General features: G+C 41.3%; 1 protein-coding gene across 2 annotated transcripts; it reads right to left on the bottom strand.

Moving 5' to 3' along the window:
• On the bottom strand, window positions 1-24,705 carry LOC139615021 (glutamate receptor ionotropic, NMDA 3B-like). Of its 2 annotated transcripts, XR_011687201.1 has the most exons (9): window positions 17,136-24,705; window positions 10,035-11,127; window positions 6,719-6,864; window positions 5,809-5,924; window positions 3,789-3,940; window positions 2,569-2,733; window positions 2,108-2,175; window positions 555-1,807; window positions 1-517 (listed from the first exon to the last, which is right to left on the bottom strand). XR_011687201.1 is itself a non-coding variant. In XM_071472787.1 (8 exons), exons 1-8 carry the CDS (start codon window positions 17,747-17,749, stop codon window positions 1,030-1,032), a joined length of 3,132 nt encoding a protein of 1,043 aa, XP_071328888.1. In that variant the 5' UTR covers window positions 17,750-24,705; the 3' UTR covers window positions 1-1,029. The 2 variants fall into 2 exon arrangements, 1 of the variants encoding a protein (XP_071328888.1); XM_071472787.1 differs by having other exon boundaries at window positions 1-1,807.
• Window positions 24,706-26,695: the final 1,990 nt, after the last annotated feature.

Genomic DNA, 26,695 nt, shown 5'->3' with positions numbered 1-26,695 from the left:
AAAAAAAAAATCCTCCTGTTTGTCCTCTAATGTTTGATGCTGAGCAGAGTGACCATACCTTCAGCTTCACATATCCAGTTTCTTCACCACCAGTTCCAAAAAGATCTTGAATTAATGTCCACACTCTAGTCTCTGACAAAGAAACCATTTGAAACAGTGTGAGGAGCAAATGGTCGAAAAATCTCATTTTGTTCACATAAAAAAGTGAAAGGTCATTGAAGTAGCAGCAACAGGATCAACTACCTGCTTTAATTAACCACAAACGTAACTAAATTTTAATAATTACCAAATATATAAACATCTGAAAAAAATATATGCTAGAGAAGTCTTTGAGGGCATTTACATCTTAGTAGTAGTGAGTGTGACTCTGCTTAATTTTATATTGGACTCACTGTCAACAAATCCCATGAAAAGACCTAAACCACTAAATTACATCACATATTAATTCTGGTAAAGGAAAAAAAGATTTGGCCCACTTTGAGAGGTTTTTCAACAAATAAAAGCCCATTAAACCTTACTGATAAGCCAATAAAATTAAAATTTCCCCTGAAAACTAATTAATTACTTAAACACATCTTAAGTTACAAAGGAAATCATTTGGATTTTGAGGATTTCTTATTCAATATTCAAGAAATTGCTTCTATCTAGATTTTAATGGAGAGTAATTTATTATGGGTCTTTGAATTTAAGGGGTTAAAATGTTAATTAAATTAATTTATATCACCTCAATGTTCCAAATATGGTACAACTCAGTTTACCCCAGTTTATAATGGTTATAATAATGGCTGATAATTCTAATAATGATGATTATTATTAATATGTATTTGTAATAGGTTCAGAGGCTTTTGAGGAGTTAGGGTTGGTGTCTGTCACTGTCATCAGAACCTCATGAGGCTGATACTTTTCGTTTTCTGTCCATCCTGTTCTTTGTGGTTGACAATAGAATTTTAAAAAGTTTTAATTTGTTAAATCTCAGCTGATTAAAATGGCTGCTGTGTGCAGAGGGTCATTTGACCCATACAGAGAACATCACCTCCTCTGACTGTTCATTCTGCTGTGAAGAGGCCGGACTTTGGAAAGGACTTTGTGAGGCGGGTCCGTCATGGTCGTCACACACTTTGTGTTGGCTGGGAGGGGTTTTGCTGTGGCAACTGAGGGTAAGTGGGTGGGGAGGGCTCCTGTCATTGTTGTCATTGTTACTGTTGCCGTCGTGGTTACCGGGGTCAGGTTGTTTGGCATCGTGGCGATGGGCTTTGCCAGAGTGGTCTGGATCTCAGCCCTCCTGGCCAGAGCTGTCCTCAGCTTCTCCCTCATCTGTTCAATCTGGTCCTGCAGCTCCTGCAGCTCCCCGGACCGGGGCGGGGCCACTGCAACAGGGAACGGTATTGTAGCTTCAGAAGGAGGGGCTACAGTCACAGAAGGAGGAGGAGCAGAGGTATTGGGTTGAGCAGAAGAGGAGGAAGTGGTGGAGGAGGAAGAGGGGAGAGAGAGCACTAGGCTGGCGAACGAAGCCACTGGTCCTCCATTCTCACATAGTCTTGTGTTTGGCCCTGCCTTTGGCCAGGCTGGCCCCTCCCCCTTTTCTTTAGCCCCACCTCCCTTGGCATCAGAGGCAGCTATACGAGCCAGCAGACGGCGGGTGTTGAGGGTCTCCAGGTTGAAGTGAACTCTTTTGAAGTCCCGGGCATCCTTCGCAACAGCAGAAGTGGCGGCATCCTTACTGGTCTCGTTGTTCCACTTGGCTGAGACTCCAGGAGCCAGCGGGGCAGGGGGGCCATGAGAGGGCTGAGCCTTCTGCAGGTTACAGCTGAACCCAAACAGAGACACAAGAAGATCTGTCAACAGGTAATTCTTTACCTGAGATACATATATCCACGTACACATTCACATATAAGTACCACATGATCATTTAAAACACCTGAAAATGAAGTGGACACTGAGTTAAGACTTAGTGATGAAACTGAATGAGTTCTTCTCATACAGAAATAGTGATGAAACTGTCAGTCTTTTATCAGGAAATTACATCAACTTTGTCAAATTCATACTTTTATTAATTCTGAATTTTAATGTTAATAAGTGATTTGACAGAAACACAACATAGCAACACCTTTTCTCTTTCTCAGCTCGCTGCCTCTTCACGTCTTCATACGTCATGTTCAGAGCTCGATGGATTTTCTGTCAAACAAACAGCCAGTTTATTGGTACCAATGAAGAACCTCTTAAACATCTTTGATCAGCAACTCCACACTTCATTAGTGCCTTTGAACTCTCTGTGCAATTCCACTGTTTTTGGTTGTAAATGTGAATTTAAGTAATTTAAAAACAATTGTATTACTAGTGGAGTAGTGTCATATTTTCATCTGTTAATTGTGTAGCATACCATGCTATTGGTTATCATAGAGACTCTGTCAGCTAACATGGAGCATTTAGTGACTCACAATGGTGCTGAGAGAAACTCTGAATGTGTTGCTGTGATGGGCAATAAACTGTTCAAACTCATTCCTGGGGGAAGTGCGTCCCTCCATTCTACACTAAACAACACAGAACTGGATCCAGTCTGACACTCACCTGTGACGTGTGCAGCCAGTATTTGAGGTTCTGTCTGCGGCGGATGTGCGGCAGGATGAGGCGGTAGAAACCATGTTCACCTGCCAGGGTCAGCAAAGCCCCACCCACTCCAAAACACAACAACACAAAGAGTCCTGAGAAGTGACTGATCCCCATCTGAAGAGTCTGACAGAGACAGAAATATTTAGGGTCTAAAGTCATGTGATGTCTTTTTCAAACAGACTCCTCAGGCTGGAGTCAGAGACTCACAACATTGTTTGCGACATTGTAATGTTTTCAGTGAAGTTATTTTAGGTAAATGAAGATCATTGTATTATCATTGTGTTTTTCTCACAAATACCACTAGATACTACACCTGTCCCTCTGAAATATACAGCATGATCCTGTTTACTGGCAAATGTCAAAACACTGTAGAATTTAAGGCCTGATGTAAAAACTCCAGCCTTATGACCTTGGAGCCTCCAGGAACCGGATAGCATATCAGCAAACCATAAACAACAGCCACACTGTGAGTCTGGGAATGGGTTGTTTCAATAGTTAAAGAAGGAAGGAGAAGTACAAGGAGACGATATACAACTAAGGAACTCTAGTTAAGATGCTGTCCAAAATAGCAGGCTGACAGTATGTGTGTCCGGGATGTATTTTAAACAATGATTAAGTGATTGTGTAGACAACTTGTCAGAAGATTGTGTATCTGGTATTATCTGGTAGTATATAAGGGTCTTCTCTCCTGTGTTCGTCAGTCTTGTCCTGTGCAGAGACAAACTCAGGTCTTTTGTGTGAATAAAGGATCTTTAAATTTGGACCCTCTTCTCCAGGTGATTTTTTTTCCACCACAAGACAAAAGGTGGGTTTTTGTGGATTTTGTGAGGAAAAAGAAGGGTGTCCTGCCTCTCTGGACACAGTGAGTCTCTGGACCGGGTCAGGGTCAGTGACCTTCCCACCTTTTTTATAATACATAACCTCCTCAGATATCTATCTATCTATCTGTTCTGATGTTAGTACTCGCTCTTAGCAGCAGTTCATCAGTTTGGCCAATGACAGCTCAGGAAAAGTAAAAACAGCTGTATCTTTATTGTATTCTCAACATGTCTGGTCCATAAACTATAATCACAACAAGAAACATCAATATGTTGCCACACATATATAGTCATAGACAGACACATATGATTTTAGTTATTTATGAATGTTGTTTATATCATTATAGACTGTAGACTGACCTCAGTGACGGCGAACACTCTGTTCCCACAGGGAACCACTTTGTACCACTTGTCATGCAGCAGGTCCATGTATCCATCTGATTTATATCTGCTGATGAACTCAGAGAGGTTGGACGTCAGAGGAGAGTTTTGAGGCAGGCCAATACCATAACCTGGAGACAGTCATCAATAATTATTAAACAACAGGTCAATACCATAACCTGGAATTTACTTTCCATACATCTGCGTACAAAGCTGGAATGTCATGATATCTCAGTACGGTAGAAGTTGAATTACGGACAGTTTAACTACCTCACTTTAGCTGTAAGTAATCACCAGTCAAAAATCCTGGGCTATCCTCAGTGATCAAACCTCCACATTAAGCTGTTGTCCTCTCTGTTTGAAGCTCCAGTCTTTGTCAACAGGACACAGTGACACCCACAAAAATGACAGCAATGGTAGATACAACAACTGGAACTCAAAGTAGCATAAGAGACAATACCTTGCTGCCGCCCCCAGAGGGCAGTAAATTACATGATGAATGCAAACTGGCATCAGATCCTTTATGGGACAGAAAGCTGTTCTGAGATCAGATGTAAGGAGAGATATCACTTAATTTCAATATCATTCTTTGTCTATTTTTAGTTTTAACTGGTGAAATACTGCTCGCTCTGTTTGTCTTGACAGAATGCCACTGCTTAAGTAAAACATGAGTCTAGGGCATGAGTTAAGATTGTGAAGAATCTTCTACCATTATTATAGAGAGCACAACATTTCCATTGTATACCTTATATCACTGTATCTTCACCACTCAGGAGACACCCACAGAATGTTGTATTCCTAATTCATATTTCTATGCAGGTAATGTGATGCACCACTCTGTGCAGTTTTGCTATCTGTTTTCTATTTAAACCATGAGGAAATAAGATAGAAACTCACCTGATTGATATATATATACACTGTAAGACCCTCAGATTGACTGAGACACACAACATGACAGCTAAGACATACAAAACAACATGTGTAGTGCACAGTATGATTAAACACTGTTGATTATCAAGTGTTTTCTCAGCAGAATTTCTGAAGGAGGAAACAGTTTGGTGTGAATTTTTAAACTGTTTAACTGCAGGGGAGTCTGTTCCTCTGATCTGATTGGTTGAGATGTTGTTGATGATGAAACTTCATGAAACAAGTTTCTGTGAAAAAAACATCCAAAACTGAAAGAAAGTGAACTGAAGATAAACCCAGAAACACACACAAAGTCATGTTTGTACTACTACTTTGTACATCATGCATTCCTGAACCCTAACTCCACCAACATGAACCTACTGGACCTGAACCTGATACTGACCTGAGCCCTGAAACCAGGTCTGCATATCTAAACAAACATTTGAAGGTTTGATGCTGAAGAAGAAAATCTACATATGCAACATACATTTTCTTGGAAGGGACATTTGCCATTACACGTCTGGGGCAATCCCAACCAAATGTCGCTCCCTCCCATTTCCCCTCCCCTGCTGGTCAGAGTCTCCTGATCATACTCCTTTGTCTACCCTCCCCATCTCCGCTCCCCTGCTGACCAGAGCCTTGATCATACTACCTGAGTGTCAAGCCTTTGTCCTTTTGTTTCTTTGTCTCTGACCTTGTCTGGGAGCCATCCCTGCCCCCCTACTGAGTTCACCCTCCTGTAAGACAGTTACCTGTTGCTCATGACTAACCAATACACATCCACTATATGATCCATTCATGAACTGTCTGTGACCACACCTGGGGACAGTGTATATCTGTTCCCTGGCCCTGCATTCTAGAACAGTTCCTGATACCAGACCCACTCTGTGTTGGTAGGCTCACCATGACCTGGAACTCCAATAAACTTACACCACCACAGCAAACTTGGAACTAGACTCGGAGTTTTCTTTTCCTCAACATTGCACAATAATGGACTGTAAATGTCTTCACTGTCCAAAAATATCTCAACGTCTAAACCTCACCCTGGTCCTCACAAAGACAGAAGTACAGCAGTGTAAACACACTCTGTTACCTTCGATGGCAAATGGTTTCCCAACAGTTGCCAGTTTACAGTCGGCATCAATGGAAACTTCGTAGTCCAGCAGAGCTTTGTCCATGATGAAGGCATCGAGCTGAGGAGGATCTGTCCTTCAACACAGAAAGACAGTTACTACAGCGACTACAGCAACCAGCAACATATGGCAACTACTGACAGCAACAACAGACATGAAATGACTGACAGTTATCACTGGATTACTGTGACACTGAAAAAACAAGAAGTGGATTTCTGGAGCTTTATTCTGGAGGGACATCAGTGATAATGACATCCTTAGGAGGTGAAGTCAAATTGAAGCAGATAAAAATGTGGTTCATGTCTGTTCAGACCAGGACTCTGAGGAGGATGACGATTTCAGATCATAAATCAGGTGTCGCTGAAGAACAAATCTTAGATTAGGCCCAATGAGTCAATGATATTTGACTGAGTATAAACTTTGGACTAGACCATGTAGGGTGTGAACTGTGGGCTTAGGGCCATGACTCTTCTAGCAGTTGGGCAGTCTCCCAGTGCCTGGGGAGCTGCAGGGAAGCAGAGTTACAGTTCAAATTCACTGAGCCTCACCTCCATTACACTTGTAATGTACTTGTAATAAACTGCATTTATTACATGTGCCCTGATCACTGAAGGAGGCAGAGGAAAATCTAAACATAAGACAAACAGAGCAGAGAGAGAGAGAGAGAGAGAGAGGAGTCATCTGTAACTGCTAAGCTGAAGAATCACTCACTCAGTCACTGACTCACTGACTCATTCACTCACTCAGTGTCAGTCACTCACTCACTCACTCAGTCACTCAGTGATTCACTCATTCACTCACTCGCTCACTTGCTCACTCATTAAAACATTATCCAGCCAGATCTACTACCAGGTGGTGTTGTCCTCTTACTTGAGGGTGGCAACTCCTTCAGGTGTAGTTGGTTCATTGAAGCGTTTCATGTACTCGTGCATCTCTGGAAAACTCTTCTTCATGTAATCTTCAGCACTGCTTTCCCTCACTGTCCCAAAACGAAAACCCTGTGATGGGTGGTGCAGCTGACACACCACCAATGAAGAAGAAGGAGAGGAAGAAGAAGAAGAATGAAGGTCAGTATAATATTGTGCCTCCGATCTCAGGGTTAGGGTTAAGGTTAAATAATAACATGCACAGAAAAGTGAAATAATGAGAGAACAGATCACAGATCAGTGTAAATGATGCTGGGCTTGGTAACATGGTGTCTCTACATCTAATAAAGGTCTGAAAATATTTAGTACGTGTTTTGTTTTTTGTTGTGTTGGGATCTCAAGCCATGAGTTCTGAGGAGAACAATGGAGAGGCCTACATTTCCTCAAAAGCCTGAGTCTCAAGCCATGCATCCTGAAGGGAACAAAAGAGAGGCCTGCATGCCCTCCAAAGCCTGTGCCTCAAGCCATGCCTCGTGGGGAGAACAAAGGAGTGGACTACATTTCCCTCCAGGCTATGGAGCCAAAACCACCCCACAATTCACACCTATGTGTAAAATTGGAGTTTGAAAGAAAACTCCGCAACGGCATTGGCCGCGGCCAGGCATTCCCAGCAGGGATCCCCGGTGACGTCACTCAGGTGATAACCCTCCTCCTGCGCTTAATTCCCGTGCACCAGGTACAGTAGAGAGCTCCTCCAGCTCTCTCCTGCTGAAAGGGAGCAATCTGCAAACATCTGACCTTTTTCCAGAACTTCTTCAAGCCCAGGTCACAGTCTCCAACTCGCAGGCCGAGCGCACAGACTGCTGTGTCTCTTTTCTTTTTGGACCTGACGTGCAATCAGCTGATTTCACGTCCTGTGAGGACGAGCGCCGACTTTGTTAAAGACAAACAAAGTTCACCGTCCCTCATCTGTGATCTTCCCGCTGCCGCCGAGGAACTCATCACTGTCATCACCAGGAGAGCGAGACACAACCCGCCGAGCTCCCGGCCAAGGGCCGAGCTCCGGCCGAGGACCGAGCTATGGAGACCCAGAGACTTTCTGTTCTAACTCCGGAGGACCGGAGCCGCTCACAGTAAGAGGCTGATGACTGGGCAGAGACACAGTTAGTGTAGCGTGTTGTATTGTTGCTATCTGACTTATAAGTGCTGCAGATCCTGTTGTTTAGATCGTTCACTGTGATCAGCTTAATAAGCCAAATATCACTAGTTAAAGGACCAATATCCGACCAGACAAGCTCGGTTCTCTGGCTCCGTTATTGTGTAGTGATATTGTGGTGATTATTAACTGTGGTGACGATCTCTTGTGGACTCTTTCCTCTCTTCACCTCTATTCTCCCTCTTTCCTCCCAATCACGCACCTCATCTACACCTCTCTCACATTCAGGCCCTAGAGGGTGACCGCATCATACATGTAAGGCTCAAGGCCCCTCCCCTTGTTCTCGTGTTCACGCCATTCACGCTCTGCGGCCAGCCGCCATCTTGGCTCTAGTGAGTACCTCACTCTGCCACCATCTTGGTTCCTACTGACACGTCATTCACGTGACCTCGTCACATCCTCTCTCTCTCTCTCTCTCTCTCTCTCTCACACACACACACACACACACACACACACACGCACACACACACACGGTTGTACATATGTGTTTTGCCTGTAATCATCTAGTTAGTAACCAATGTTTGTTTTAGTTATAGTTGAATTATAATCGGTTTAATATTAAGTGATGCTATGTTGAATAATTATTACTCTTATTAATAAATCCCATTATAATTTAACTTGCCGTTGTCTGTGATTGTTGTGACTATATTTGTGATAACAGCTGGATTCACAACAGTCAGTGCTCGAATTTACCCTTCAACCAACCTTCTGAGACTGTATTTTGAGCCATCAATTTGGTCATTGGTCCCTGGTGACAGGGTGGTGCCCCGAGGTTACTACTTGTAGTAAACATTTATATATATATTGGTGATTATCACTGATAATCATTAATATGATAAGCCAATAACCAAATTGCTCCTACCTGTGCCCCAACAGTTGTCAGCTGATGTCCTTCCCAAATAGAAACATTTAGCAGCATTTAGCGGTGATGTGAGCTCAATAATTAATAAAACAAAAGTTTTATTAGTGAATTTCATGATTTCATTGAATTGCAGAGACTGTTATCAGTGTGTTTTTTATTTCAGACAAGATATTTATGAAGTGTTATGAAGTGTTAACCAAGAAGATGCTACACATCTACACTTCATGCTGATAAGGAGCAGTTAACTAAAGTAAATGTTTAATATGTAAATACCTGAGTCTGTGTGCATCATCAATTCTATCTCACTGAATTTTGACTGATATATTTATTGATTATCAGGATTATCTTGAAAATGACAAAATGTTTCACAGAGGTCCACGCGAGACCAGGATGTTGGTTGGACCAGATGAGAGCCCATATAGATATATAGCTTATGTAAACTTAAACCTAGACAGAAAGGCCTGCTGAACATTGAAACAACATATTTAACTATTTCACAGTCAACATTCTAACATCTCAGTGTTTGCTGAACACCTGCAGCAGATCAGAGCTGCACTCTGAGTCTGTGCACATTAAAAATAAAAATCTAATCACACACAGATGAACATCCAGTTAAACCCCTCCCCCAGCTCCCAGCACCCCCAACCGTATACACACTCTGAGAAGTCTTTCATACTTAAATCTGCTGCTAAAATTAAAAGTGTAATTAGGGGGAAGCAGGTGATCCACAGAACAAATTTAATCTACAGTTATTTCATGACAGAAGACAGTGAATGAATAATGAGTTTGCAGCTCTAACTCCATCTTGGTAGCCAAGAGGAACATCATCATCCATGTTTCTCTCTCTTCTTATTTACTGCCTCTTCTCCACTGTCGAAAGATGAACATTTTAAAAATGATGATCATTAACATCAGGCAGAAAACACAGGAACAGCTTTGACATTGACCTGGTTCCAGGGCTGTGAAACTCTTACCACCAGCTCCAACCATTATTGTGGTGGAAACACTGCAGACACATTTCTATCCAGCTCCATAAGACCTGCTTTTGGCTGCTGTTTGATGATGGTGACATCACCAGGTCCCAAAGACCAGCCAACAGCAGATGGACAGGTTTGCACCTGTGTTCACATGTAGATGTCAGGATTCACACAGGTTTGGTTTCTATGAAATATCAAACTTTTGTTCTGCTATGGAAAACAAAAAGATGAAATCTAAAGAATATCAAAAAATACTTAATCTTACCTTGGTGTCGTGGATCCCTGTGACCTCCTCAAAGGTCTTTTCTCCCACCATGACAGCAGCGAGGTTGGCGGTGTAGCTGGACAGCACCAGCAGGCAAAAGATGGCCCACAGGTTCATCAGGAACCGACCTGTCCAGCACTTTGGGGTCTTGGAAGAGACAGTTCGTCCGAACAAGATGGCATAGCACAGGTTCAGAGCTGACGAGTATGAGAACACTCTCATCCTGTTGCGTCCGTGAGGTGTCATGCCAAATGGACTCTTCCACTCATACAATGTGAGGAAGAGTGCCGTGATGTGCAGCGCGAGGAAGATGCCCACCCACATAGACCAATGCAGGGGCCACATGAAGGCTCCAATGGGAGCTGCCGTGTCCTTACTTCGCACCAGTATGCCCAGGCTAGTGGAGAAGAAGGGTGAAGTGAAGTCGATCACCTGACTCCGAGCTGAATTGATACTGAAGGAGGTAACAGCCATCTCTGCCAGTCCATTCAGAAGATCCCCCACCAGGCCGGTCCAGCGGCCCCCTTTCCATGCGCCATACTTTCCATCTCCAACAATGTAAAGGTCAAACTCAAAGCCCAGGTCCTCAGCCAGCTTCTCCAGTAGGTCAATGCAGTATCCATAGCAACACTTGCTGTATTGTGGAGGCAGGAAGCTGCCATTCCCAGCTGACACCTCCCTGAAGAACCTCTCCAGAGTCTCTGAGTTGTTGGTCCCAGCATCCAGGCAGAACTGACCGGCCGGGCAGCTTCCCTCATCATCTACATCCCGCGTGAACACAAATGGATGTTCCACCAGAGTTACCACCCGGACTCTACTCCCTGCCACCGGCATCCCCGCCCTCCAACGACCCCTGGTCCTCCCACCCATCCCTTCCGTCCTGTGCCGAAGTTTGGGTCCCTGCCAGATTCCCTGGTCTTCCACCTTCAGCTGGCTGCCCTCCCAGCTGCCCACTGTCACCCAGGTTGGTTGACCTAAAGCGTCCTGCCGCAGGCTCCAGATGTGAAACCTTTTCAAAGTGAGGACCTGAGACTGGTTCTGGTGGACTCGGACGGGACCCGTCAGACCAGAGAAAGATGTGTTGAACAGAAACCTTCAGGACAAAAAAAAATACATGTGTAATAAGGTACACACACAATAAGGACACATAGGCCTGCTGATAATGATGATGATAGTGGCAGCCTAAATAAATAATATCAAATCCTGTCACATTTTAAACAGATTTTCTAAATAGAAGGTTATCTATGTGACTCTATTAAAATTTGTCTCCAAAATAGTCAACATATCATATCGAGAGATCAGATCTGGCCCTTTAGTTTGAATTTTATACTCTGCCTCTCAGACGCATCAAACATAAACACAATGTTCATTATCTATATAATAAACAGCCAGATATTTCCCATGAATGACCTCAGCGTCACTAAATATAAACACCAGAGACTGGTTGTCAATTTTTACTTCTAATAAAAAGAAAAAGGAAGAAGATATAGATTTTGGTGCTAAGAGCAAAATGACAAGAAATTTGGATTAAAAAAAAATATTGCCTGTCAAAACCAGATCTGTCTTTCTCTCTGGTCTTCATTGCTTCTGGTGAAGAAGTCTTTAGTTATTATGCTCCTTAGGTTTCTGAGGACCTGAGAGCTGCTCAGTCTTTATTTCTTTTAAAGTTGTATTAAAACATGTCTTTTTACTGTCACCTTTCAATAACATGCAATGTTAACTTTATAAGTGAATCATTTATATGTGAGTCTTCCAGTACATTGGTGAAGTAGAGGCTGAAAGGGTTAACAGCTTTGAGATCCTCATGATGTCTCCTGATCACTGTACACAGACACCAAATTTCCTGAGGAGACTGAAGGAGTTTGGCAGCATCCTCAAAAAGCTTCTACAGGTGTACTGCTTCTTCTGGAAGTTCTCCATCTCTACACAGGATCTCTGGAGCTCTGCCAGAGTGTCAATGAGGTGCTTGATCTCTCTTACCAAGACCTTTCTCCCTGATTGTTTAGTTAGTTCTTTAAGAAGAGTCCTGTTTTTCCTAATGTCTTCCAGTTAAGAATGATGGAGGTCACTGTGCTCTTGGGAACCTTCAGTGCAACAGACATTTTTTTGAGCGTCAACACAATCCTTTCTCTGAGCTCTGCAGCAGCTTCTTCCTCATCATAGTTTCTGCTCTGGTCTGCATCATCAGCCATGAGAACTGATATAGACTGGTGTGTGTCCAATAACCTGATTTACCACAGGTGGACTCCAGTCCAGGTGTAGAAACATCTCAGAGATGCAGATCCAGAGAAATGGAGGAACTTGAGATAAACTTCAAGTATCATACTTATGTTGATATGGTATTTTAGTTTTTAATTTTTATTTCTAAAATTTCTAAAATAGTTTTTGCTTTACCATTATGTGGTACTGAGTGTAGACTGATGAGGGAAAATTATTTTTGATTGATGTTTGCATAAATTCCAACATAAAATGTGAAAACAGTAACAGGGTTTGAAGACTTTCTGAATGATCTGGATAGCAAGATGTGGTGGTTCACTGTATCAAAGGCTGCTGAGAGATCAAGATAAGAACTGAGGACTGACCTGCAGCCCTTAGGGCTTCTGTCATAGGCAACAAGGCCGTTTCAGTGGAATGGCCAATCCTAAAGCCAGACTGGTTTGGATCAAGATTGTTCCTTGACAAGAATTCAGAGACCTGCTTAAATACCACCCTTTCTATACACTTAGATAAGAATGGAAGTAGTGAGACAGGTCAATAGTTCTCCACATGAGCAGGGTCAAGTGAGGATTTTTTGAGCAGAGGAATTACCTGAGCTGGTTTGAAAGTGGTTGGGAATGTTTCTCTTTATGTTCTCTTTCTTTTGTTTTGTTTTTCTTTGCAGCAGATAACCTGTCCTCTGAGGTTTTTATCTCTCAGTCTGGTTTAATTTCATTTACTGTGAATGTGTTTAGGGTTAGGGATCTTTTTCTGTCAGGAAACAGTGCAGCAGTTAAACCTTTTTTTCCCCCTCAGAGTTTCAGCTCATTGTTTCAGCTCACAGTGTTTCAGCTCATTGTTTCAGCACGGTGTTTCAGCTCACAGTGTTTTAGATCATTGTTTCAGCTCAGTGTTTCAGCTCAGTGTTTTAGCTCAGTGTTTCAGCTCATTGTTTCAGTTTAGTGTTTCAGCTCAGTGTTTCAGCTTGCATTGTTTCCTGTAGCTCACCACTATCTGCCTAGGGAATTCACTGCAGTTGCTGTAGCAGTCTACCTGAGGGAGCTGTATAGCAGCTTCAGTTGTTTTGATTTAAAGACCTGCATGAAATTTTCCACAAGAAAAGTTTAGATCCAAGTTGTTGCTGCTTATGTCAGAACATGCATTCTTCAGACCAAGTGCTATTTGTATGTCTGATCTGTGTTGCACTGAGGTCCACAAGGAACAACATTTAATTTCACCGTCTCTCTCTCTCTCTCTCTCTCTCTTTATATATATATATATATATATATATATATATATATATATGACAATAAACCTGAATCTGAAAATGGTTATTCTAATAAGTGGTTTTACTAAATGTTATTATCTAAGCAGGATGTTTTTATTGTCTTATTATCATTCACTGTTTCTATTGTGACTCTAATGATGTGATGAAACAGCTGGAGGGAGATATGCACAGAGAGGGAGCTTTAGGCTCTAATAAATGTCTGCATGCATAAAATATTAAGCCTCCAACATGTTTATATTTACACACAGAAAAGACCAAAACACACATGGAGAGACTGTATTTATGAATATTCAGTAATATTAATACATGTGTTTGTGTGCTCTCTTCCTTCACTGCAGTCACCTCCAGTCTTAACTCCTCCTTGAGAAGTGAGAATGGAGGAGTCACCCAAATGGATTTTCTGTCAAAGTCTGCTCTTCAGTGCCCTTTAAAGTATTGCAAACGTGTATATATATATATATATATATATATAAAAGTCTGCACAGAACATCATACACCAACAGCTACCTGCACTAAACAACATCTTCACCTCCCGTTGCCTGCAGAAAACACACAACATACTAAAAGATTCATCCCCCCTGCCCATCACCTGTTTGAACTGCTGCCCTCCTGAAAATGCTACAGGTCCATTAAAACATGCATGACAAGACTTATGAACAGTTACTATCCAAAAGCCATCACCATAATGAACTCTGAACTGACAGTAAACCCTCAAACACATCACAATTTTAATGTTCAATATTCCATTATGGCACAAATTGAATGAGTGAAATTAAAACATTTACTTATACTTATTTATTTATGTTACTATCCATTTTTTTATATTTGAGTCCAGTGCTCAAGGTCACATGAATTTCATTGTATGTTTTTTTGTACAGTGACAAAGGATCTTATCTTGGCCCCCATCTCGTTCCCTTTCTCTGTATCCAGACACCTCTCACTTCATCCAGGCCATGTTCTTCCCTTCATCTCTTCAGACCTGACTCCTCTAGCTGTCCACCAGATGTCCTCAGGCTTCCTCTTTCACTTGGCTGCCCCATCAATCCACACAATTGTTCCCACCTCTCATCAGCCCTGTAGTTTCCCCATCTGCACCTCCCTATTCAGCCATTCTCCACTTATACCAGTGGACCTCCAGCATTCTTTACCAGAATGTTATGTTATGTTGTTGTATGTGTGATGTCTTGGTTCCTTGTTTCTTCCTGTTTTACCTGGTATTTCACCTTTTTGCTTGTTTATTGGACTTTGGATTCCTGTTTGTTGCTGACTGGATTTTGCCTTTTTGTACTTCATCACCATTCCATAAACCCATATCCCCAGTGTTGTTATTACTCTACTGTCAATTTCTGACAGTATATTCTGGTCAAAGATGGACCCAACAGACACTACTGGCAGATGAACTTTATGATTAAGCCTCCTGTGTATTTATAGTGATTGGAAAAGGGCCCCTAATAAGGAGTCTGCTCTGACTGTGGCACACAGGGAAGCGTCCTTTCAGCCTTGGCTGAGGAATTCTTTACCTAAATGAATTAAGGATGTCCTAAACACACATGATTCCCTGTCAATCTGTCTCTGAGTCAGCTAGCGACCAGCCTATTCCATATTCTGCTGACCAACTGTGTTACGGTTTTGAGTTGTATGTTTTGGTTGTTGCACTTTTTGTTCTTTCTGTTCCCCCTCCCTTTTGTTTTCCCTGCAGAGCTTGTGTGTGGCAGGGGCGTGGTGCAGCACTGGCAGCCTGACCCACCTGCAGCCCATCACTCATTAAGCCAGTTTAAAACCCCCGGTTCATCACTCACTCAGTGCCAGATTCTTCCATGCTCTCTCCCGGCATGCTGTTCCCTGGCTACCCAGTCTCCAGGTTCTCCATCGCTCTGTGTCTCTGCCATTCTCCTGCCAGCCAGCCTCCTGCTTCCTTTGCCTGCTTGCTGGACTGTTTTTGGCTAGTATTATTAAAGAAGTCTTCAGTTCCCACTCTCTTGTCTCTGTGCGTCTCTGCTCCGGGGTCCTAACCTTATAGGGAACCTAACAAACTGCTTGCTTCCCAGTTGGCTAATGGGTTGGCTGATGGTAAGGTTTGGGTCGGTTCAACTGTTCCTGAGTCAGCTGTCCAAGCCAGCATTCTGGCTTTCTCGCTTTACCTGCGCTTTGCCCTGTTTTTTGAACTTTGGATTCCTGCCTGCTCCTGACTGGCCTGAGCTTTTGTACCCCATGGTGTAAATAAAATCACTGAACTACTTGATCTTTGCCTCTGGTGTCTATATTTGGGTCCTATCCCCTGACTTCTTCTTGCGCTGCTCGCAGCAGTTGTGAAATTTTCCTCCATGTTTCTTCTAACACTCGGTTACAAGAAAATAATTAACATTAAATAGCCACTGGTTGGAAAAGTATTGAAACCCATTTGTACCAAAAAAAAAGAAAAAAATGTAAATATTTCACTGTCACTAAATGTGTTAATCTGTTATGAGCACATAACAGATAACAGCATAAATATAATATATAATGGACATCATAAATAAAAAGTGACAAAACATCAGTTCATGACAAAGAACAGAAGAGACCTGAGGCTTGAATTAAACTCATTATAACTGGTCTGAACTGGTTTGTAACTGGCTACAGGACAGAACAGACAGGAAAAATATTTAGACCTGAGACACTTGGAAAGAGAAATGACAGCTAATATTTATAAACACATGAAATGACATTTTAAACTTTCTCTTGAAGTTTTCCCTGAAAATAAGAAAGTAGTACAAGAGATCTGAGTAATTTGTTTTTGGATTGGTTATACCAAGAAAAAAGTGGTTCACTCACAGCTTCATGAGGATATCTTAGCACAAAGACTGGAAATGGGGGAAACAGTTAAATTAACTCAGCCTGCCTGACTCCAAATGTAACCAAATCTACCTACTAGCATCTCTAAGGTTTGCTGATTAACATTTTATATCACTTTTTTCACCTAAAGTGTACATATGATACATTTAAAGATGACCTCTTTAGTCTGGAACCTGCCATTAACCATAAAACAGTGTATATTCTTACTTGTTAAACTGTTCCTTTAAGAGCCTACATGAGGCGTTGAACGCACATGGGAAGTATGTGGAATAATATGAACTGGCCTTTAGATACTGTTTGAGACTGTGGATCACAGTCTGACAGGAAGCTGCCGGTAGTGACTCTGTGTGCATTAGCATTTTGTCTGTGAAATGAGGAGCTCCACAGGGCAATATCCTGGATCCTCTACTGTTTTTATTCCATGTGAATGATTTAAGACCTTTTTGTACTGAAAATTTATTTTCATATGCCGGTGACAGTTGTCTTTACAAAAGGATGAGAACTCAGCATACTCAATGAAGAAGACTCATAGACAGTAAGTACTTCATGGTGCTAAAACTTATATCTACTCACACCTGCATCTTTACCATACCTTTGTATGCATTTTGCCACCTAACACATCTTAAGGTTGTCATTCTTAAGGTCGACTAAGGTTTTAAGGTGCTGTTTTAGTCTACATTTGTTGCCCAACAGGAAGTTTCTGAGGAGTTAAGCCAGACCTGGTGCTAACTGAACCATGTCTGCTGTCTAATAAAAACATAAAATACTTAAACAAGGTGATTTACCTGGACAGGTACTGTCCTGATGACAGCACCTCGTGTTTGTCGTAGCAGTTCACCATGTTCTGAATCAGGGCCAGGTCCGGTCTCATCACAGTTGCTTCGGCAACGGCCCTGGTGACAAGCTGCAGAGCGTCACTGACATAAAAATCAAGCGGTTTCCTGTCCACCTGTCCATAGGCCAGCAGGCCAAGTGGCAGCCCAATGGCATGCAATGCGTCGGGGTTGAGCGGCTGACCCAGCACCCAGTGCACCATAGGTGAGGTGAGGCCCAGGTCCTGGGCGCTGCGCAGCACTGCTGCTGTACACTGCAGGTCAGTCCCAAACAGCAGCGCTGATGCTGGCGGGGGCTGGTTCCGTCTGAAGTGTTGGGAAAGGAAGTCGTGGATCTGTGTGTCATCGTGGGATGACCGTGTCAGGTTCAGAATGGCCCGCGGGTGCCAAGTGATTCCACTCCCACTGTCCCATGATGCACCGCTCTGACCCTCCAGGAGCTGCAAGAGACCTCGAGATTCCTCCCAGCCCTGACACAGAACTACAGTACCCTCCCTCCAACCGGACCGCTGCAGAACTGTCAGCAACAGATCAGAGAGACCAGACTCTGGAATCCCCGTCATCATCTGTAGGTGGAACCGGTTCTACATAGAAACAGGAATTAGAACCAGGACAACAAACCATGGGGAGAACCACCCAGGAGGAGAACCACCCAGGCGGAAAACCAGCAAGCAGGAGAACCAGCAGGAGAACCAGGGGGAGAACAAAGTTAGAACATGTCAGAGTGGATCCGAGGACAAACAAAACAGAATAAATGATCAATCAAAGACCAGATAATCAATAATGAATAATAGAGCCTTCCTGGTGTCTGGGGGTGTAATTTGTTTCTGGAGAGCAACATTTCACCAACCAACAGAGAACTTTTAGCCTATTTACCCAAACTTTTACGTGTTTGTTGGAGAACTGTGTTTTGTGTTGGCTCCCTTTCTGATTTGCTCCTGAAAATGTGTTGTTAGAATAAAATCAACTTTTCAGAACAATATACACCTTCAGTGTGACAATACCAAATTAAAACGCATCCCTTTAAATCCCTGAATAAACTGTAAGCCTGACAACAGACTCCAACAGCAACATCTATTTTCACTAATTAAAGACTGAGGCAGCTCCATCACATGGGTCATAAACACAGTGTTTTGTCCTGAGACTAAAACTGTGATGTTAATCATGATGACCTCTTTTGTTTCTGTGGATATTAAACTGAACGAAGCTTCAGGCTTAAAGTCATCATGCATTTTTATCATTAAAGAGACACAAAAAAAACTAAAACAGAAACATTTTATTCTTTCATCAATTTGACTGAAGACAAACAAAAATGATTTAAAGTGAAATTTTAGAAAATGAATACAAATTTCAGAGAAAACATTTCAGTCTGAATGAAAAATACGCTGAGCTTCATGTTTGGTCTTCTTCCAACTCTGATAATTTCACTGATCATTCAATCAATAAATATAAACATACTGTCAGGGTAGGCTTGGGTGATGAATTGATAGCGATATGTCCCAGCCATAGACACTTCATCAGTGGCTGAAAATTGTTCAATAGAAAGCTTGACAGTTGCCTGAAAAAAACTCAAGTTTGTACCCTCCCTGGCAACAAGTTATTGAGATAATAACTGATTAATGAGCTCTGCCCTGACCTTCAGAGAATATAGAGGTACTATACTAACTTGAAGTATCATAAGCAAATAAAGGACCATAGTTCTGAGATGTCTCATCTCTTAGACTGTGATTTAATTAATTACACAAAGACTTTAGGTTACTTAGATTACAGTTAAAACCTCAACTTTCAATCTCTCTCAGTGCTTCAGAAGATGCACTAATGAAACTGAGTGTATTAGTGAGTGCCAGGGATAAGATATATAAATGAGTACATCATCTACATAGAAACAAACACTGTGTAATTTCAGGTTATTTCATTACTGACTTCCTTCTATAGTATTCTTCACTTTGGTTCCATGGAGATAAGGATCTGTAAAAAAAAAAAAAAACCACTGATGTTATATATTTAAATCAGTTAACTTTAAAGTGGTGTTGCCAGTAAAAGTTATTTTACAAGGGGCCTGTAGAAATTTGTTTACAGTTAAAAATGTCTATCTTTTGCTCTGATTGTATCAAGGTTTGTACATTTTAAGGTATCTTTTTCTTTCTCTGTTTGGTATAATATTTGTTCACTGTACAACTAAACCATGTATGTTAGTGATTATTTAAATCTTGTAAATAAACCAAAGGAGTTCCTTCATTCACTGATCATTTTAAAAGGCACTGGATTATCTGAAAACTGCGTTGTCACAAATCTAAAACCAGGACATTTGGAGATATGTGGTTCACAGAGGCCAATGACAATTTATTGTTCTGTGAGTGGGACAACAGTGCACATCTCTTCAAGCAGCCTGAACACATTTAGATTTGATCTGAGTGTTTGAATTCAGTTTCATAACAGTTTCATCATCTCAGCTGTCAGTCATCTCTCTGTTTCCACTCCACCAACTTCCCCCTCTGTGACTGTTTCTAAAGTGGGGGGGGTTTCCACAGCTCTGCAGTCAGCATTAGTTGGATTTCTGAAGGTTACTCAGTGATTAAAGATCAGTGTGGTGTTTTCAGACAGCGAGAAACTGATGTCTGATGTGATGCTGTTGTTCTCTGGTGCTCAGTTTTTTGTTTTTTTTTTGTAGATTTGTTTTAATGTTATTTAGGGTATTTTTTTCTGTGTGTTTTAGGTTTCATTGTATCAAATGATACTTTTGGAGGGGAGTTATTTACATCCACTGACATGTCTATATGCTTTTTTTTCTTCCTATGATGATGATGATGATAATAATAATAATAATAATCATAATAATAATAATAATCATAATAATAGTGCTGTAGAAATAAAACAGACCTGTTTTTCTAATGTTCTGCATTATAATGTTGGAGTCTCTGAAGCTTCAAAGACACACTTTATTATGTCACTTTAAAGGTCCATGTCTTATCCTCTCCTGTGTTTTATCTGAAGTGTTGATCTCCATCAGAAGATATATTTGTGGTTTTAAGAACCAAAAACCATGTCAGTGAAGTTTTACATCTCCTCTCTCTTGCATCTCTCTGGAGCTCTAGTAACAACAGGTCAGTGAGCCAATCAGAAAAGAGGCTCTGATCCTCTCTTCTGATTGGTTGACTTTTTTCTGAGTGATCCAATAAAATATAGCAGATTTCAGGTAAGCACTCAGAGAAACCAAATCCTAAAAGGTTGCATGGTGGGTCCAGGTGGATGGGGCTTGGGGTGTGGCTGAGAGTGGTGACTGCTTTGTTGTGATATCACAAAGTTCCAGAAGTCCTGACAGCTAGTTTTAAGGCTCAGTTTCTGAATACAGGCTGTGTGCATTTCTCTGTGGACTGAGGCTTTGATACTTTCACAGTATTAATATAGAACCTGCTTTATAATCACAAACACATCTACCTTTAGACTGTATGGAGATTTAAGACTAAATTAGTTTTACTTTATGGTAAATGCATCTTAAAACAGTTGGCTACCAGGATGTTGGACTGTTTTATGAAATAAATGCTGTAGGTGCTGTCAGTCATCAGGATCAGTTCTGCCATGACCCTTGAGCCAAGCACCATCCTCAGAGCTGGAGATGATGCTGAGCTGTGGCTGCTCAGAGCACAGGAATATTGTCCAATCATTGAATAATGAAACTCTCCTTAAAATGATACAACTCATGGTGACTCTCTGTCCTCAGGTAAGTTCAGTTGAGTTCAGATGTCTTTGGGCACCTAGGGTCCTGGTTGTCTCTGTTAGCATGAGACTCCGACAGTTTAATGTTTGATCTGTGAGTTAATCTCAGGTTGTGTTTGTCAGCTGTCACAAATCTTAGTCCCTGCAGGTCAACATCCTGTCGATCCTGATCTGACCTCATCACTGGTAGTAGCTGACAATCAACAACAGAAGAAAAACCCATCAGTTAGGAGGACAGAGAGAGATTACAGATCAAAGAGATGGTATCTCTCTCTCTCTCTCTCTCTCTCTCTCTCTCTCTCTCTCTCTGTTATGGTGATGCGGTACACGTCCTCCATCACCGTGAAGATGCTCTGACAAGCGAATCTTTAAGGATTTAAAGTGTCAAACCTGTGAAAAGAGAAATGTGTGTTTGAGGATAAATGAGGAGAGAGAGGATGTCAGACTGAATCATGCCCCCTGATTGGACATCTCACTTTACTTCACTTGTTCACCTCAACTCACCTCACTTCAGACTGAGTCTGACTGTGCTTTTACTGTACCACTACTTTACTTCACTTACACTGTACACTGTGCATCAAAGTCTTAACGATCAGAGAGGAGGAGGAGGAGGAGGAAGACCCACAATGTCACCACTGCCACCTTGTATTTGATCCTTTTGTTGATGAGTGTGTTGGATCCTGTGTTGAACATTGTGTTACATGAAGTCCAGTTCACTCAGGAACAGTTTCTGTGTTTGTGTTGACTGAAGCAGAAAACGTTTCCTGGATAAAATCCAGCTGAATCCTCATTACTGAAGTCACTGTATAATCAAATGATTGATCAGGCCACACAAAATTATTATTTTGACAATTGCTTAATTAAAGTTAATCTTCTTTGTTTCCTTCTTTTTTCATTATAGTACATTGAATATCTTTGATTTTTGGCTGTTTTGGAGGGTGTGGGCCAGTATAGTGTGTTTTTTGTTTTTTGTTTTTTTTTTACAAGTCTGTAATATTTTCTAAACCAAATGTTAAAAATTGTTTGGGTAGACCAGTCTGTACCACTGTGCTGAGAATGTGAGCCTGAACCATCCCTTAGTGATGCTGCTATTGAGCTAGACTGCTGGGGGATTCCCATGATGCATTGAGCTCTCTCTCTCTGTCTCTCTCTCTCTCTCTCGCTCTCCCTGTCTAACCCTAACCCTTTGTCTCTGATGACAGTGATCTGTATCACACACAGAAATCAGTCAGTCAGGAAGAAAAATGTTAAAAACTTTTCTACAGGAAATCAAAAATATGAAAGGTGTGAATCATTATTTTCCTGATAAATACATGGTTTACACCACAGCCAGACGTCACGTCAGAAATAAAGTTGAATCTGATTTTACTGATCAAGACATGTTAAGACTAAAGAAACTGATTCTTAAAGTTAAAAAAAGAAATCTGTTAATGATGATGGGAATGGCACTGCTTTATATTTTATTTGGTTTATTAACTGTTTTTTATACTGTTTTAAATCTCTCACCTTTTATGGACACTTTTACAGTTGGGAGTTTAAATTTCAATGGGGCCAGAGAAATTTAAAAAAGGGCTGTTGTGTTTGAAGCAGTGAGACTCAAAAAGATAGACATTGTATTTTTACACAGTGACAGTACTAATAAAAGCACCTGGCACAGAGAATGGGAAGGGGAAGTGATTTTAAGCCATGGCACTGCAATCAGTGCAGGGGTGGGCATCCTGTTTTACTCCAACATTACTGAATGTGGAGCATGTCATTCAGGGGAGGTGTCAAAGCTGGCTTTGATCATTTTACTGTTGTTTTTATTAATTTATATGCTCCCAATGATGGTGCAGAGTGGAAACTCTTTTTTGAAAAAAATTATGACAAATTAAAAGATTGTGCGTCAACTGACTATTTGTTTTTAGGCAGGGATTTTAACTGTACTGAAAATGAGTTTTTAGATGGAAATCATGTAGAACCTCATCCAGCCTCTCAGTGGGCTCTGAAGCAGCTGGTCTCCTCCCATGGCCTGATGAACATGTGGAGAAAGTTGCACACAAGCTGCAGACAGTACACATGGTCCCACATTAGAGATGACAGGATATCTTTAGCTTGTCTTGACCATTTTTATTGTTTTAAACACCATCTTAGTGTTTTTAAAACATGTAAGATTTTGCCAGTGGGTTTTACAGATCATTCTTTGGTTTTATGCAGCGTTTTTATTATAAATATTTTACCTAAAAGCACCTACTGGCATTTTAATTCAGCTTTAGCTGTTGACCAAAGTTTTAGAGAAGCTCTTAGTTATTTATGGACTAGTTTTAGACAGAGGAAGAGTGAGTTTACCTGTCTAAGGCAGTGGGGGGACTATTGTAAAACTCAGATTAAACTGTTGTGTCAGCAGCACACACTCAGTGTCACTTGTCACATCACCAGATCTATCAGAGATCTGGAGACTGAGATTGTAGAACTGGAACATCTGAATGAGTCCACAGGAAATCAAGGATGTATTGAAATCCACAAAACTAAAAGGATGGCTTTAGCCGACCTGCTGAACACTAAAGTACAAGGTATACTGGTCTGGTCCCAAGTCCAAGACATCACTGAGGTGGATGCTCCCTCTGGAGAACTATTCAGACTTCTGTGTTGTACTGCCAAAGGTCTGGATGTATTAAACGAGAGCCCCACCACAGGTTCATTGCCTCTGTCCTGCTGGAGGGCCGTCATCACCCTCCTGCCAAAAAAAGGCAACCTGGTGCTGGACAGTGACATTGAGAGTGTGTTTGAGATTAATGGTAGCTTGTATGCTCCTTTTAGGGTGCATAGAGGTGTCTGACAAGTCTGCGCTCTGTCTCCCTGGAACCCTTCCTTCACAATATACGTTCAAGTGTTCAAGGTCTATTTTTACCTGGTTTTAATAGTAATGTGGTTTTATCTGCTTATGTTGATGATATCATTGTTTTTATAAAAGATCAGCATGATGTTGACACAGCAGCCAACATTCCTGATAGGTTTTCTGTTGTGTCGGCTACGAGAATTAACTGGGGAATGAGTGAGGCCCTTGCTGTTAGTGAGTGGCATGAAGGCCCCTCATTCTCCCTCAGAGCCTGACCTGGAAGAAAGACGGCCTCAAATACCTCAGCATCTATCTTGGAAATGAAAGTGTGGTGAAGAAAAATTGGGAAAATATTATTGAAAAAGTAGAAGGCAAACTAGCCCCCCCCCCCCCCCAAGATGTCTTACAGAGGAAGAGTGTTGGTTTTAAATAATCTTGTAGCTTCTCTGCTGTGGCACCAGCTGGCCTGTGCAGATCCACCATCAGGTCTGTTGGCTCAGATGCAAGCAAAAATGGTCAACTTTTTCTGGGGTCATTTCCATTGGGTGCCACAGTCAGGTCTGTTTTTATCCAGAGATGAGGGGGGGCAGGGCCTCGTCCACCTGGCTAGTACAACAGCTACTTTTAGGATACAGTTTGCTCAGAGGTATCTAACAGGGCCTTTAGATTGAGTGTGGAGGATTTTGTGGCCAATTTGTGTTTTTTTTTTTTTAACAATATTTTTTATTAAGTGCATATCAAACATTATGTCAAATGTACAAACATTTTCATTTATATCCCCTCGAACAGTCACTCATTCACACAGACAAAGAAAGGAAATGAATAAAATGGACAATGACAACAGACATCAAACAAATGTAAAATAAATACTAGAATAAATAATACTAAGATGGAGCAAAAAATAAATGAACAAATAAATAAAATTAAATAAGTAAAATAAATTAAAAATATAATAAAAGGCAGGATCATTTCATAACCTGTTGTTCAGTCAGTGTTATCTGTTTCCTTGGTCAAGAATGACATAAATGAGTCCCAAATCCAAGCAAACTCCTCCTGTTTACTTTTAACAATGTATGTCAGTCTCTCCAATCCAAGACAAGTCATCAACTCCTTCTTTCCATATTGCCATTGATGGTGGTTCTACATTTTTCCAATATAGTGCAATCACTCTCCTTGCATGGAGAAGTCCGAACTCGATCATTTTTGATTGCTTCTTTGTTCTGATGGAATCCTTCAGGTATATTCCAAGTATACAGACTGTTGATGTCAAAGGAATGTTACACTTAACCATCCATGATAAACATTTAACTACATTTTCCCAAAATACCAAAATCTTAGAGCATTCCCATAGCCAGTGAATCAGAGTTCCCTTTTCAGTCACACATTTAACACAAACATCAGGTATGTTTGGGGAGATATGGTGAAGTTTTGCAGGGGTTATATAAACTCTCATTAACCACTTATACTGAATCAATTTTAAGCTTGTGTTAATTGAATTATTTTGTGCTTTTAAACATGCTTTTCTCCAATCTTCTTCACTAATATCTTCTTGTGTGTCTGCTCTCCGAGCATTTAATTTATCTGATGCTGATTCTGTTGAGTACTCCGCTAAAAGGTTATAGAATCTAGATATGTGTTTTTTACCATTCAAATTATTAATCACTGTTTCCTCAATAATCGATAGCGGGGGTGTGGCCATGAATGTCTTATGTTTTGATGCTATTAAACTTTCTTTATTGCAAATATTTGAAAAAATGTTTTTGAGGAACTCTGTACTTATGACAAAGTTGATCAAACCTGAGAAGGGTACCTTCAAAATAAAGGTCCGAAACCGTCCCAATTCCTTTCTCTGCCCATAATTTGAATCCCCCATCCAATCTACCAGGTCTGAATAGTCTATTGCCCCAGATAGGAGTAAATCAATCACCATCGATCATAAGATTTTATTACAGAGACTAGAACATATGGTCGGCATCAAAGGAACCGCACTAAGCTGGTTTAAGTCATATCTGTCAGATAGACTCCAGTTTGTTCATGTTAATAATGACTCCTCTATCATCACAGAAGTTAGTCATGGAGTTCCACAAGGTTCTGTGCTAGGACCAATGCTCTTCAGTCTATATATGCTCCCTCTGGGAAACATTATTAGGAGGCACCAGATAAATTTCCATTGTTACGCAGATGACACCCAGCTGTACTTATCCATGAAGCCAGGTGAGACTAACCAGGTAGCCAAGCTTCAGGTCTGTCTTAAGGACATAAAAATCTGGATGACCAGTAATTTCTTACTCTTAAATTCAGACAAAACTGAAGTTATTGTAATTGGCCCAAAACACCTCAGAGATACACTATGGGATAATATACTGACTCTGGATGACATCACCTTGGCCTCCAGTGCTACAGTCAGAAACCTTGGTGTTATTTTTGACCAGGACCTGTCCTTTACTTCACATATAAAGCAAGTCTCTAGGACAGCCTTCTTCCACCTGCGCAATATTGCTAAAATCAGACCCATTCTGTGTCTAAAGGATGCTGAAAAACTAGTTCATGCAATTGTTACCTCAAGACTGGACTACTGTAACTCTTTATTGTCAGGATGTCCCAAAAATTCAGTAAAAAGCCTCCAATTGATCCAGAATGCGGCAGCACGAGTACTGACAGGAACTAGGAAACGGGATCACATCTCTCCTGTGTTAGCCTCTCTGCATTGGCTCCCTGTAAAATCCAGGATAGAATTTAAAATCCTCCTCCTCACCTACAAAGCCATTAATGGTCAAGCACCATCGTACCTTGGAGAGCTTATAGTTCCCTATTTTCCCAATAGGATACTTCACTCTCTAAATGCAGGTCAACTTGTGGTTCCCAGAGTTTGTAAGAGTAGAATGGGGGGCAGAGCCTTCAGCTATCAGGCTCCTCTCCTGTGGAACCAGCTCCCAGTGTGGGTTCGGGAGGCAGACACCCTCTCTACCTTTAAGAT

Source organism: Trachinotus anak, unplaced genomic scaffold (assembly GCF_046630095.1).
Source record: "Trachinotus anak isolate AG129_WGS33_773 ecotype Australia unplaced genomic scaffold, CSIRO_AGI_Tana_v1 ptg000040l, whole genome shotgun sequence".
Taxonomy (NCBI): Eukaryota; Metazoa; Chordata; class Actinopteri; order Carangiformes; family Carangidae; genus Trachinotus; species Trachinotus anak.
Note: the sequence above shows the minus strand (reverse complement) of the source record. Positions and strands in the feature narration are given on the sequence as shown.

What these genes read in the sequence shown, in the direction of transcription:
- LOC139615021 (XM_071472787.1), bottom strand. Translation starts at nt 17,749, where the DNA reads ATGATGACGGGGATTCCAGAGTCTGGTCTCTCTGATCTGTTGCTGACA. An exon ending in GAAACCATTTGCCATCGAAG is followed by an intron (nt 3,941 to 5,808) that starts GTAACAGAGTGT and finishes GACTGTCTCCAG; the next exon opens with GTTATGGTATTGGCCTGCCT. An exon ending in ACTGGCTGCACACGTCACAG is followed by an intron (nt 2,176 to 2,568) that starts GTGAGTGTCAGA and finishes TTTGTTTGACAG; the next exon opens with AAAATCCATCGAGCTCTGAA.